Genomic DNA, 14,778 nt, shown 5'->3' with positions numbered 1-14,778 from the left:
TCGGTACACTGCCAGGTGCACCCAATCCCCGCCTAGACAAGGCATCGGTGTGGAGTGCACGCGATAGGGACCACAGAGCGCAGGGTGTCTAGTGGCTGGTGAGAAGTGGGCGGTGCCTGAGAGTTGGGATGGACAATGCCCAAGTCCAATCATTGATAAAGTAAAAAACTTGGGGGCGGAGACAAGACGAGGTTACCCAATGAAAGCAAGGCGGTGGGCCGTCCACAAAATCCGGCAGATTCCTCCGCGTTCCGGTCCCCTGCGGCCTGCCGTGGGTGCAAGCGCTGAGGGCGGGAAAGCTGAGGTGGGGTAGTTGTGAAGGCGGAGGACGCGGCGGCGTCAGAACGATGGAATTCTCGGAGAGAGGGGAAAGCGGTACCTCTCTACACTCGGATAAGAGTGAGCCCTGCTCAAGAGGCCTCTTAGTGACCTCCGATATTCGAAGGCCAAAACCAGCCTTCAGTACCCGGTCTCGTAGCGCGGCGTGGAGGCCCAACGAATGCCTCGTTTACAGCACGCGGTGTTGGTGAGTGAGGAGTCATATGGCAGGAAATTACCCCGACCAGAAACAGCGCCCAGGCACTTCAGTGAGATCATGAGGCGGGGAAAAGGTCATCCTGGACTGCTAGGGTGCCTGGGTTCTCGTTTTACCTCTGACAATTATTTGGTGTCTGTTTAAGACTTAGGTGTCCTTGGGCTTCCCTGGTGGCGCAGTGGTTGAGAGTCCTCCTGCCGATGCAGGGGACGTGGGTTCGTGCCCCGGTCCGGGAAGATCCCACATGCCGCGGAGCGGCTGGGCCCGTGAGCCATGGCCGCTGAGCCTGCGCGTCCGGAGCCTGTGCTCCGCAACGAGAGAGGCCACAACAGTGAGAGGCCCACGTACCACAAAAAAAAAAAAAAAAAAAAAGACTTAGGTGTCCTTAACTCTGAGCCCTTAAACATTTTATAAGCCATTAGGTGCCCCCTACATTTTAGCTAATTTAATTGCTTGCCTCTGTATTCCTCACAGGCAGAAAAGATGTACAAAATGAATTTTGAAAACTAAGCACATTTGGGAATTTTATCATTTGCAACTAGGAGAACATTCACCTATATCTTCACAGCATCTGTATTTAGTAGGAGCTCATGGAAATAACAGCTGTTATGGTTTGTCAACCACTTTATATAGTCTGTCTCTCCCTCTTACCAGAGACCTAAACAATAGTTATTACTAGTCCCATTTTGAAGATGAGGAAACTAAGACTCAGAAATTAAGACTTTTTCTTTTTTTAATATTTATTTATTTATTGAATGCATCAGGTCTTAGTTGCAGCATGTGGGATCTTTTGCTGCAGTGCGCGGGCTTCTCTCAAGTTGTGGCGCAGGGGCTCAGTTGTACCCCGGCATGTGGGATCTTAGTTTCGCCACCGGGGATCCAACCAGCGTTCTCTGCACTGCAAGATGGATTCTTAACCAGTGGACGACCGGGGAAGTCCCAAGACTTTTTTAAATAAGATAACCCATCTTATAAGTACCAGCGTCAGGAATCAGACCCAAGTCTCTGACTACAAGGCTCTCTCATCCCAAATTAACCACTGAATTATTCCAGTTGTTCCTAAAGGAAGCATTTACGTCGAAGCAGTATAATACGGTACTGAGAATTGGCTAGAGGCTGGCTGTATCACAAAATGTCACTTGCTTTTCTTTTTGTTTTTGGATTAAAATGAGCATCAAGGGTAACTGTGGGAAAAGAAATATCAAAACGATACTCTGGTGTGTTCTGTGGAAAGGCAGTTCTCCTTTGGCTTGGTTAAGGTCAGAGGGTTTATTTGAAACCAGGTAGAGTGACCTTCCTTTTGTTTTTGTTTGTTTGTTTTTCCCTTCTGTAGTTATTCCTTATCTGCCCTATCCATTCTCCTATAGGTAGGACTCTAATTCGGGGACTCCAGCTTACCCTGGCTGCCGTATTAATGGCTTTGCCCATTACTTCTTTAAGAAAGTTCTGGGTCTTAATACTTAGTATAAATGCGAGCCAGCATTAATTTTTCCAAATGTAGTAGGCCAATTTTATCCTTGTTTCATGGGAATGTTATATCTCTGAAGTTTTGTGAGCTGTCATGAGAAAGATAACGTGTTAGGGAATTTCTAAACATTACCCAGAAGGTGTTTGCTTCCTTTTATTTCCTACCCCTGCTTTCTTGAATTAGCTTTAATTATAATCAGTAACAAGTTCCTCACTCTTTTTCTTCCCAGTTCTCTCTGATAGTAGGAACTGGTTGAGCGGTGAAGAAAGGCTGCCTGTAGAAGGGGAGTTTCTTTGCATAGAGATCTAGCACTTTGACCTTTGGACTGATTCTTCTTCCACTATAACATTGCTACTTTTGCATGAGGATGGAGGGTGAACCGGTGACTTGGGAGGCCCACAGCATTGTGTAAAGTATAAGATATTTAAGAACCAGTTTGTCATCCCAGGTGGTTAGAGTTTGGCAATGTCACGTTCTTTTTTTATTTCTGATTTGAAAAGGTCCTATCCAGTTAAATCTTTTTTTTTTTTTTTTCTGTGGTACGCGGGCCTCTCACTGTTGTGGCCTCTCTCGTTGCGGAGCACAGGCTCCGGACACGCAGGCTCAGCGGCCATGGCTCACGGGCCCCGCCACTCCGCGGCATGTGGGATCTTCCCGGACTGGGGCACGAACCCGTGTCCCCTGCATTGGCAGGCGGACTCTCAACCACTGCGCCACCAGGGAAGCCCCCAGTTAAATCTTTGCAAAAGTACTAGCCAGCTGTGACATGGCCAGCTAAACCCGAAGCTTTTCATAAGCTTTCAGGTATCTCTAATAGTAGGTTTTTAGGCCAGTCCCTTGTTGTGCTAGAGTTTTGTGGTGTATGGGGAAGGATTTTGAATTTTTAAATCAAAAGAGCTATATACTCTGTGGTACAAAATTGGAAACTTGATGCTTATGTTTGGAGGATGTATATTTGTTATGATTTACAGACTATCATTTGTTCTACTCTTTAGACTGTAGTTAGAATCTTAATTAGTCAGAGTGAAAGATTATTTCACATAAGTTATTTTTTTCATTAGCGTTTGTTCTGCAAAAGTTACTATTGGTGCACATTCCTTCCTGCCTTAGTTTCTCCATTTGTAAAAGGTAATCTTGCCTTTTACTGGGTAAAATATAAGTACTGGGAGCTCTGACATAATCATCTTCAATTCATTCAATGAATATTTTATTCATTGGCCTATAGTGTGCCAGGCCCAGTGCTAGGAAATCCAGAAATTAAAAACAAAAAACCAGTTTCTGATTATTGGAAGAAATGAGAAAGCCAGTGTTTAAAATTCCTAATGAAAAATGCTGAGGTGAAGAGATATGGAAAAGGAAGTAGAAAGAAGGGGCATCTAACTAGGCTCGGGGTCAAGGATAGCTAAGATAAAGGGGGAGGGGCATCAATGGAGGTGGGGGATTGGAGCCAACTCTTTTTCTTTTTCCCATTCATGGATGGGTTTTTTTAAAAAAATTTTATTTTATTTATTTATTTTTGGCAGCATTGGGTCTTCGTTGCTGCATGTGGGCTTTCTCTAGCTGCGGTGAGCGGGGGCTACTCTTTGTTGCGGTGCGTGGGCTTCTCATTGAGGTGGCTTCTCTTGTTGTGGAGCATGGGCTCTAGGCATGCAGGCTTCAGTAGTTGTGGCACGTGGGCTTCCATAGTTGTGGCTCGCAGGCTCTAGAGGGCAGGCTCAGTAGTTGTGGTGCACGGGCTTAGTTGCTCCGCAGCATGTGGGATCTTCCCGCACCAGGGCTCGAACCCGTGTCCCCTGCATTGGCAGGCGGATTCTTAACCACTGCACCACCAGGGAAGCCCTAAACCCACTTTTATTCATTAATTGTAAGTAGTACAGATATTCCAAAAATATCAACAGACAGTGGCATCCTACATTTCAAGTTTTTTTTTTTAATTTTTATTTATTATTTATTTTTATTTTTGGCTGCGTTTGGTCTTTGTTGCTGTGCGTGGGCTTCTTACTGCAGTGGCTTCTCTTGTTGCGGAGCACGGGCTCTAGGCGCGCAGGCTTCAGTAGTTGTGGCCTGCGAGCTCTCGAACGCAAGCTCAGTAGTTGTGGCACATGGGCTTAGTTGCTCCACGGCATGTGGGATCTTCCCCGGGCCAGGGCTCGAACCCGTGCCCCTGCATTGGCAGGCGGATTCTTAACCACTGTGCCACCAGGGAAGCCCCTCAAGTTTTTGAATACAACAGGTTTATCAAACCATGCACCTGTAAGCAAGGTAGTGAGAACCCCACAGCCCAGTCACAGTGGGAAGCAGATCTCCCCCACCCTCCAAATGGTATCTTGAAGGGGGTTACGTGGCACGACATGGAACATGTAAAATCTGAGATACTACTAGCAAAGAAGCTCACGGGGCGCAAAGAGGAGGGTCTGCTCCAGGGGCAAGCCCCACAGCAGTAAAGGAATGGGGCAGGGGGCCAAGACCCCTGCCTTCCCTCCCCTGCTTGAATGCAAGTATTTACCAGTATTAAAATAAAAGGACAGGGCTTCCCTGGTGGCGCAGTGGTTGAGAGTCCGCCTGCCGGTGCAGGGGACACGGGTTCATGCCCCGGTCCGGGAAGATCCCACATGCTGCGGAGCGGCTGGGCCCGTGAGCCATGGCCGCTGAGCCTGCGCGTCCGGAGCCTGTGCTCCGCAACGGGAAAGGCCACAACAGTGAAAGGCCTGCGTACTGCAAAAAATAAATAAATAAATAAAATAAAAGGACAAAACTAAAACCCCATTTTACAAAAAAGGCAACTGAGGGACAGTAGTGGCAAGTAACCGACTGAAGACCTGAAGGGGAAAACAAGCTTACTTTCCGCAGACGCTTGACGTGTCTGGGACATGGGATACAGGACAGCCTTACGCGGGGGTTGCCTTACTGAATGAGGCCTCATGAACAGGGTAGGGGTAGCAAAACAGAACGTGATCCATTTCCCAGGGAATGACTGCCTTTAGACTTCCCATGCTTTTCGCACAGAGAAGTTTCTGGGCCACTGTTAACAGAGGTGAATTTATAAAATGGTCAAAATCTTTGGGAGGCAGGAGGGAATTAAACAGAAGGTCCCAGGTTAACTGAAGGCAAATTTACTCAACCTCGCTATAGTAAGGGAGCCATGGACCTACAGAGTGTCCCCTCTACAGTGTGCAGAGTGGAAGCTCTGACCCTTTCCAAATTGGTCCTGTGTCCAAAGCTCCCCCTATGAGAGGGAAACGAACATCAGGCTTTTGATTTAGAAGCCCAATCAGAGAGACACACTGTGTCCCTGAAGAGGCACCTTAAAGAACTGAACCTGGCAGGTGGGCAGATTCCTGGCATGGCGTGAACTGGGGTCGACCAGGCCTGGTGGCCTATTGCTTCCCGAAGACCAGCCTCAAACAGGAAGGGCTGGTAGGAAACCCCGGAAGAGATCCTGGGGTGAACTGGCTCCCTCTCAATCTTGCCTTCCTCCAAAACTGAGTCTGGCCTGATTCCTCTAAGGAGCAAGTCTTGCAGTCATCTCTTGCCCCTAACACACTGTGAAACTGGAGACCAGAAGGTGCATAATGACTTCAGGCTGGCTCTGGTCCACACCGATGGACCCTGCTTAGACCTATTTGGCTGAGCTGCCTCTCCAGCAAAGGGAGGAGAGGGTGAGTGGGGGTGCGGCATTTCCAGTGAGGAACTGCATGGGGGCAGGGCAGGGTTCTGGCGAGAACGAGACCTCTGGAGCCGGGCTTCATGCAGAAGCAGCGGGGACACTCCCACCAAGCCATCCTGGGCTCTGGTCACGAGTCCCTTGGAACACTTGGACAAGTCTGATAGGAAAGCGGGTGGCGCCAGCTCTTCCTTCACCTGGAGGCAAGGAGACCCAAGGCAGGGCAGAAAGGGGCCTCGGAACTGGATCAGCTTAGAGCCTCTTATTGCTTATTTAGTCAGAAAAGCATGGCCGGACCCCATGGCAGATGTGGCCCAAGGGCTAACCCTTAGGATGGGGCTTGGGAGAGAGGCCCCTCCTGCAATATTAGGATAGGGGCCTAGGCCAGGGCCTTAGAATCAGAAGCTCCCATTTTCCTTCAGGAGGTGTCGCTCCTGGCCAGCCCTGGAGCCCTCTTCCCCTACCTGCTTGAAGCAGGATCACACAGGCACCAGGGAATGATGCCTGGGAAATGATCACATGGGCTTTGGGGACCCTGTTCTACTCATGTGACACCAAAGGGAAAGACAAAGCCTCACAACCTTGGGACAAGGAGGGGAGGTGGCATCACAATGCTAGAGAAGGATGCTAGGCAGTCAGAACACCAAGCTGCTACTCCACCACCTGGTCCCGGCTAGCTCCTCAGACTGCCCTAGTGTGTGGCCAGTCTGAAAAGGATAATGGGGCTACGTCCTGAGTGGGCGGTGTTCTTGCACCTGAAGCAACTTACAAATGCTTTGTGACATCTGCCTCCAGGGAAAACAGAGAGGGGGTTAGGAACCCCCTCCCACCCGAGGGAGGGAGGGGAGGCCATGGTTAAGCCAGTGATGCTGAAGTGGGGCTCCCTCTGGGGGATCCCTTGTGTGGAGCCAACTCTTAAAGGTTGAGAGATGTTTGCAGGCACATTAGGAGAAAGGTGTTCCAGACAGAGGGCTCTGCAAGAACAAACGTCATGAGAGGAACAGTTGAGGGACTCTAGATGAGTTTGGTTGGAGTGAGTTTGGTTGGGAGTGAGAATGTGTGGACCAGTGAAGCTGAGGATATACTGGGGGCTGCATTATGAAGAGTTTTGAATACTATGATAAAAATATTCAGCCACAGCCTAAAGGCAACTCCATAGTAAACTTCTTTTAAAGCTCCTCTTTCATTTAAACTTACCATCCCATTGCTTCCTAAAGAAGCCCTCAGTTTCCTGCCATTACACTCATAACCAACATTTATCTCTTCAGATACTATTTAAGAGGAATCCTTCCTCCACTCTCAGGTTAATCTCTCTACTTACTTTACTCTATTTTTCAACTTCTTCTGATGACTCCATCATTCAGCATTTAATTATGCTCAAGACTCTGCCATCTTAAGAAACAGCCACTATATTTTGACTCTTTTTGTGTGTGATTAAATTAAAATATATTTCAGTTAAGTAGCTTTATGTAATTCAGATTTTCCATCAATATTGCTTTTTTTTCTTTTTTTTAAATTTGAGATATAATTGCTATATTTTTACTCTTATCTGTATTCCTTCCATCACCAAGTTTTTTGAGAAAGTTGTTACACTTACCACTTCTTTATGCTCAGTTATTATTTATTATTTATTATGGTGAAACTTAGCTGATGCTGCCATTGTGTTGCTTTGGGCTCACAGGCTTTAAGGGATTCATTGGAGTTGAAAGTTTAAATAATAATTCATCAAGGTCAGCAAATAGATTAATATGTTTAAAAACTCCTAAGACATCATTAGTTAAGCACGTGTATTGGAATAGGATTTTTTTTTTCTTTTTTTTTTTTTTTATTTATTTTTGCAGTACACGGGCCTCTCACTGTTGTGGCCTCTCCCGTTGTGGAGCGCAGGCTCCGGACGTGCAGCCTCAGCGGCCATGGCTCACGGGCCCAGCCGGTCCGCGGCATGTGGGATCCTCCCGGTCCGGGGCACGAACCCGTGTCCCCTGCATCAGCAGGCGGACTCTCAACCACTGTGCCACCAGGGAAGCCCAGGATTTTTTTTTAATTAAAAAAAATTTTTTTTAATTTGGCTGCACTGCACGGCATGTGGGATCTTAGTTCTCCGGCCAGGGATCGAACCTGGGTCCCGGCATGTGGGATCTTAGTTCTCTGGCCAGGGATCGAACCTGGGCCCTGGCAGTGAAAGCGCTGAGTCCTAACCACCGGACCGCTGAGAATTCCCCTTGAATAGGGTTTAGATTCTGATACTAGAGCACTATGGTGCTGGTGCACATATTTTAACTTGATGTTAGACCTTCATGGAGTAAATGAAATATCCTCTAAGTTATCTATGATCTATTCCAGTATGCTTTCCTAATTCCTCTTTGGTTTAGCAGTTACACACAAATTTTATAGGACTGAAAAATATAAACATGAGCATGTCAAAACAAGTCACAATATTATCATCACACTGGTGAGATTTATGATGCCTAATACACGTTTTCTTTATTTTGCCAAATGTCTCCTGTAATTTGGCTTCTCTGATGTCCATAAGAATAGATTATAGCAAGTCCATATTATTATAAGATGCTAAGAGAATGTTGATTTTGCTAAAGTCTCTTAAAAATATTTTAAAAAGCTCTTTGTAGACTAAAGCTAATTTGAAAGAATTTGAACAGCAAAAAGAAAAAAACTTAAGTGATTGGTATCATTTTCATACCTTTTTTTTTTTTTTTTTTGCAGTACGCGGGCCTCTCACTGTTGTGGCCTCTCCCGTTGTGGACCACAGGCTCCAGACACGCAGGCTCAGCGGCCATGGCTCACGGGCCCAGCCGCTCCGCGGCATGTGGGATCCTCCCGGACCAGGGCACGAACCCGTGTCCCCTGCATCGGCAGGCGGACTCTCAACCAGTGTGCCACCAGGGAAGCCCTCATACCTTTTCTAAACTTTTTTTTAACCTAAAGAATATGAAAGGGCTTCCCTGGTGGCGCAGTGGTTGAGAGTCCGCCTGCCGATGCAGGGGACGCGGGTTCGTGCCCCGGTCCGGGAGGATCCCACATGCCGCGGAGCGGCTGGGCCCGTGAGCCATGGCCGCTGAGCCTGCGCGTCCGGAGCCTGTGCTCCGCAGCGGGAGAGGCCACAACAGTGAGAGGCCCGCATACCGCAAAAACAAAAACAAACAAACAAACAAACAAAAAAGAATATGAAAGATGTTTTCAGAATCTTATATTGCCATATAGTGACCAAAAACATTCTCTAAAAGACTAGGTAAAATTAATTTTTAACTACACTTATCTAGTTGAACACTCCATAAGCCATAATTTCTCAAGATGTTATGTAATTTGAAACGTTTTACATCATCCACTTTTACCTGTCAATTTGCTAAAAGCTGTTGTTACAGCTCTCTGATCTTTGGGAAATTTTTAGGTAAAACCATTTTAGATTATCAGGTAATTTATGTAGTAACTACTACTTAGGTAAGAGATTTTCAGAGCTAAGTGTATTTATTTACTGATTTGCATTTATTATTCCAGTCCAGTTTGATTAGGTGAAAAATTACAGAGGTGCCAAATAAATTTATGATATATGAAATGGTTACTAATATAATATAATTGCCATTTTTTGAGAATTATTAAATACAGAAATGGAAAAAAGTAATAAGTACATATAAATTTTCTGTGATAGTTACTGGCAATACTAGTACTTGATTTCAAATTTTTATGAAATATTATCTTAGTTTTGATTTGCATAATTCTCATTCCTGTATTTATAACAGAGTTAAAATGATTTAAAAACTATTTAAGGAACTCTATAGGATTACAAGGTTTAACAGAATTTTTTTTCCTTTCTAAAAATTTTTTTTAAAACTTTTTAGTTTATATTGGGGTATAGCCGATTAACAATGTTGTGATAGTTTCAACAGAATTTTTATTATTCAGCATATAAGCTCAAGCAGGGAAAAAATATAGGTCATAAAACTTATCAATTAGCCAACTCATTAATAGAACTGTTTTCTTTTAAAATTTTATTTATTCATCTGGTTCAAAATTCAAAAGGTACAAATGGGCATATGGTGAAGTCACCCTCCTGTTTCTGTTTCCTAGCTACCCACTTCCCCTTTCCAGTGGCAAACGTTGTTATTGGTTTTCTATATATCCTTCCAGATATATTTTATTCATTTCTAAGCAATTATATTTTTTCCTCTTTTACACAAATGGTAATATAATATAAGCACTGTTTTATATTTTTCCTTAAATTTTTTTTTTTTACTATACGCCTTGGAGAACCTTCCAAATCAGTGTATAATGTGCTTCTTTTTATGGCTATGTAGTATTCCATTGTCTGGATGTATTATTATGTATTATTATTTTAAAAATCCCCTGTTGGTGAATATTTGTATTGTTTTCCATCTTTTGTTATTATTAGAATGACTTCATTTCCTGGTTTGTTTGGGACAGTCTCAGCTATGCCAATTGTCCCAGCTTAATTTTTTTTTTTTCTTTATTGGAGTATAATTGCTTTACAATGGTGTGTCTGCTTTGTAACATAGTGAATCAGCTATACATATACATATATCCCCATATCTCCTCCCTCTTGCGTCTCCCTCCCACCCCTCTAGGTGGTCACAAAACACCAAGCTGGGGCTTCCCTGGTGGCGCAGTGGTTGAGAGTCCGCCTGCTGATGCAGGGGACACGGGTTCGTGCCCCGGTCTGGGAAGATCCCACATGCCGTGGAGCGGCTGGGCCCGTGAGCCATGGCCGCTGAGCCTGCGTGTCCGGAGCCTGTGCTCCGCAACGGGAGAGGCCACAACAGTGAGGGGCCCGCATACCGCAAAAAACAAAACAAAACAAAACACCAAGCTGACCTTGTGCTATGCTGCTGCTTCCCACTAGCTATCTATTTTACATTTGGTAGTGTATATAATGTCCAGCTTAAATATTAATAGTGTCCCCTTTCTCTTATAAAAGTGTGCCGATTTGGACAAAACAAAACAATTTATTTTATGGTTACCTTAGCTAATACAATGCTGCAGTGAATAAGATTACATATCCTTTTATTTTGCAAGTTTGCAAATATAACTGTAAGTTGAATCCTAGAAGTAGAATTGCTGAGTCAAAGAGCTCGCATGCAACAACGAAGACCCAATGCAGCCAAAAATAAATAAATAAATTTATTTTTTTAAAAAAGGTATATACGTTTGTAATTTTGATAGATGTTACCATATTGCCTTCCATATTGGTCATACCATTTTCTACTCTCACCAACAATCAGAAGAGTACTTGTTTTTCCACCCTTACCTCAGTTCATTATCACTTTGTTTTTTAATGTTTGTTTATCCAATAGGTATAAAATGGTATCTCAGTGTTTGTTTTTTTTTCAGTGTTGTTTTTATTTTACTTTTTAAAAATTACCAGTGAGGTTGAGCATCTTTTTATGTGTTTAAGAACCATTTGTGTTTCTGTTTTTATGAATTATTCATGTATTTTCCTATGTTTTTGTTGGATATTAGCCTTTTGTGAAATGAGTTGCATACATTCTTCCTCCTCCCAGTTTATCATTTGACTTTTGGTTTTCCTTTTGCAGTTTTGCCATGTAGGAATTTTTTATCTTTACATAGTCAGATTTCTTCATCTGTATTTTCTATTCAGTGAATATCAAAATCCATTATTCAGCTGGAATCACATGTGATCTTTGATTTCCTCATCCTTCAGATCCTATAATAGGTGTCAAATCCATCTACTTCTCCCCATTCTTACTATTCTAGTTAAGCTTCTTAATTTAGTTCTCCCTCCCATCAGTTTCACTCACTTCTGTTCTTAATAGCATAGCCACAAGTGATCTTTCAGTAATGCAAATCTGGTTATGTTGTGTTTTTATGGAACCATTGATGATTTCCCAAATCTAACATAACTTAAAATATAGAGAAAAATGAATGGGGAAAGAAACAAATGACAGATGAGGACACTTAGCAAATATAGATTACTCTTTTTTTTTAAGATTTATTTATTTATTCATTTTATAATTTTTATTTTTGCTGCGTTGGGTCTTCGTTTCTGTGCAAGGGCTTTCTCTAGTTGTGGCAGGCAGGGGCCACTCTTCATTGCGGTGTGCGGGCCTCTCACTATTGCGGCCTCTCTTGTTGCGGAGCACAGCCTCCAGGTGTATGGGCTTTAGTAGTTGTGGCACATGGGCTCAGTAGTTGTGGTTCGTGGGTTCTAGAGCGCAGGCTCAGTAGTTGTGACACACGGGCTTAGTTGCTCCGCGGCATGTGGGATCTTCCCGGACCAGGGTTCGAACCCGTGTCCCCTGCATTAGCAGGCAGATTCTGAACCACTGTGCCACCAGGGAAGCCCTGATTTGCTTTTAAGAAATAAAATCTGGCAAAGGTTTCTCTCCTTTGTTGGCATTCAAGAAGCAAACTGCCATTTTGTGAGCTGTCCTAAGGAGAAGGCCACATGATAAGAAACTGAAGGCAGCCCCTAGCCAACACGCAGCAAGAAATTGAGGCCCTCATCCAACAGCCTGCAAGGAACTGAATGCTGCCAAAAATCATGTGACAGAAGTGGATCCTTCCCAACTTGAGCCTCAGATGAGAACTCAGCCCTGGCCAACACTGACTATAGCGTAGCTAAGCCATGCCCAGACAACTGACCCATAGAAACTGTGAGATAATAAATATGTGTTGTTATATACTACTAAGTTTACGGTAATATTTTATGCAGTAGTAGACAACTAATATACTGTGTTAAATGGAGGGAAACAATCAAAAATATGGAGGCTCTCCCCAAAGTAACTTATAAACTTAACACAGTTCCAATTAAAATCTCAACAGGGTTTTGCACAGAATTTTCATGAATCCTAAAATTTTATTGATAGTAGAAGACAAAACAGAAGCCAAGATAATTTTGTAAAAGAGTGAAGAAGGGTCTGGACTTCTCTACAGGATATCAAAACTTTATAAAGCTGTGTGGTAAAGATGTGATTAACTTTTTAAGAAACTGCCAGTTTTCCAAAGTGGCTTACCATTTTACATTCCCACCAGCAATGTATGAGAGGTTTGGTTTCTCTACATCCTCATCATCACTTACTATTGTCTGTCTTTTTTATTATAGCCATTCTAATGGGCATGTAGTAGTATCTCATTGTGGTTTTAATTTGCATTTCCCTAAAACCCAATGATTCTGAACAGCTTTTTATGTGCTTATTAGTCATTTGGGTGTCTTTGGTGAAGTGTCTATTCAAGTCTTTTGCACATTTTAAAATTGGGTTATTGTCTTATTATTGAGTCATAAGAGTTCTTTATATATTCTAGATACAAGTCTTTTTTCAGATATGTGATTTGCAATATTTTCTTCCAGCCAGTGGCTTGTTTTTTCATTTTCTTAATGGTATCTCTTAAAAATCAAAAGTTTTAAATTTTATTGAAGTACAATTTATCATATTTTTCTTTTATGCCTCATGCTTTTGGTGTTGTCTCTGAGAATTCTGCTAGCCCAGAGTCATGAAGATTTTCTCCTGTTTTCTTCTAGAAGACTATAGTTTTAAGCTTTTTCATTTAATTCTGTGATCCATTTTGAATTAATTTTTGTGTATGGTATGAGGTAAGGGTCTAAGTTTTTCTTTTTTGCACGTGGATATCCAATTATTCCAGCACTATTTGTGGAAAACTTCTTTCCTCATTGAAATGTCTTGACACCTTTGTTGAAAATCAGTTGACCATTAATGTAAGTGTTTCTTTCTGGTCTCTCAATTCTGTTCCATTGATTTACATTCCTATCTTTATAATAATACCACATTCTCTTGAGTACTTTAGCTTTCTCGTAAGCTTTGAAATCAATTACAGTTAGTGTAAATCTTTCAATTGTTCTTTTTCAAAATTGTTTTGGTTCTCCTAGGTCTTTTGCACTTTCATCAGCTTATCAACTTCTACAAAGAACCTACTAGGATTTTGAGAGGAATTGCATTTAAACTATATATCAATTTTGGGGAAATTACCATCTTAACAATTACTACTTTAATTTCTCTCAGCAATGTTTTATACTTTTTGGTGTATAAATTTTACATTTGTTTTGTTAAATTTATTCCTATTTAAGTCCTTTTGATATTATTATGAATGGAATTGTTTTCTTAATTTCATTTCAGTCTGTTTATTGCCAGTGTATAGAAATATAGTTGATTTTTATATATTGATCTTGTATCCTGTGACCTCCCTGGACTCATTTACTAATTCTAGTAGTTTTATTGTGGGTTCCTTAGAATTTTCTACATAGACTATCATGTCTTGAATAAGGACAGTTTTATTTCTTCCTTTCCAATCTGGATTCCTTTAAGCTATTTGGTTTTGGTTTTGTTGTTTGTTTGCTTTTTCTTAGGGCATTGTCTAGAACTTCCAGCATAATGTTGAATAGAAATGGTGAGAGCAGACACCTTTGCCTTGTTCCTGATTTTACAGGGAATGCATTCAGTCTTTTAGCGTTAGGTATGAAGTTAGCTGTAGGGTATTTATAACTTTTTTATCTATCAAAATGAGGAAATTTCCTCCTATTATTAGCTGGGAGATTTTATCATGAATGAATATCAGATTCTGTCAAATACTAGTTCTGCATTTACTGAGATGATCATGGGGATTTTGCCTTTACTCTTTTAATATGCCAAATTACATTAGTTGATTTTTGAACATTTAACCAGCCTTGGGTTCCTGGCACTAACTGCAGTTGGTCATGGTGTTTACACCTCTTATATATGTTCCTGAATTCAGTTTGCTAATACTTTTAAATTTTTATTTATTTAATTTATTTATTTTTGGCTCTTTTGGGTCTTTGTTGCTGCGCGTGGGCTTTCTCTTGTTGCGGCGAGTGGGCTTCTCATTGCTGTGGCTTCTCTAGTTGCGGAGCATGGGCTCTAGGCATGCGGGCTTCATTAGTTGTAGCATGTGGGCTCGGTAGTTGTGGCTTGCGGGCTCTAGAGCACAGTCTCAGTAGTTGAGGCACAAGGGCTTAGTTGTTCTGTGGCATGTGGGATCTTCCTGGACTAGGGCTCGAACCCGTGTCCCCTGCATAGGCAGGCGGATTCTTAACCACTGCGCCACCAGGGAAGTCCCTCGGTTTGCTAATAATTTTGTTGAGGTTTT

At 42.6% G+C, this 14,778-nt stretch overlaps 1 protein-coding gene across 1 annotated transcript in view; it reads left to right on the top strand.

The window, feature by feature from the left end:
* The first annotated feature begins 300 nt into the window (after positions 1-300).
* Positions 301-14,778, top strand: part of RBMS2 (RNA binding motif single stranded interacting protein 2) — a 91,392-nt gene continuing 76,914 nt past the window's right edge. Inside the window, exon 1 of the mRNA XM_081250010.1 lies at positions 301-526. Coding sequence (XP_081106136.1) covers positions 500-526 — 27 coding nt within the window. The 5' untranslated portion in view covers positions 301-499. The remainder of the gene's footprint in view (positions 527-14,778) is intronic.

This window comes from Mesoplodon bidens, assembly GCF_964165515.1.
Source record: "Mesoplodon bidens genome assembly, chromosome: 11".
Classification (NCBI taxonomy): domain Eukaryota; kingdom Metazoa; phylum Chordata; class Mammalia; order Artiodactyla; family Ziphiidae; genus Mesoplodon; species Mesoplodon bidens.
This window is presented reverse-complemented; position numbering and strand designations above follow the sequence as displayed.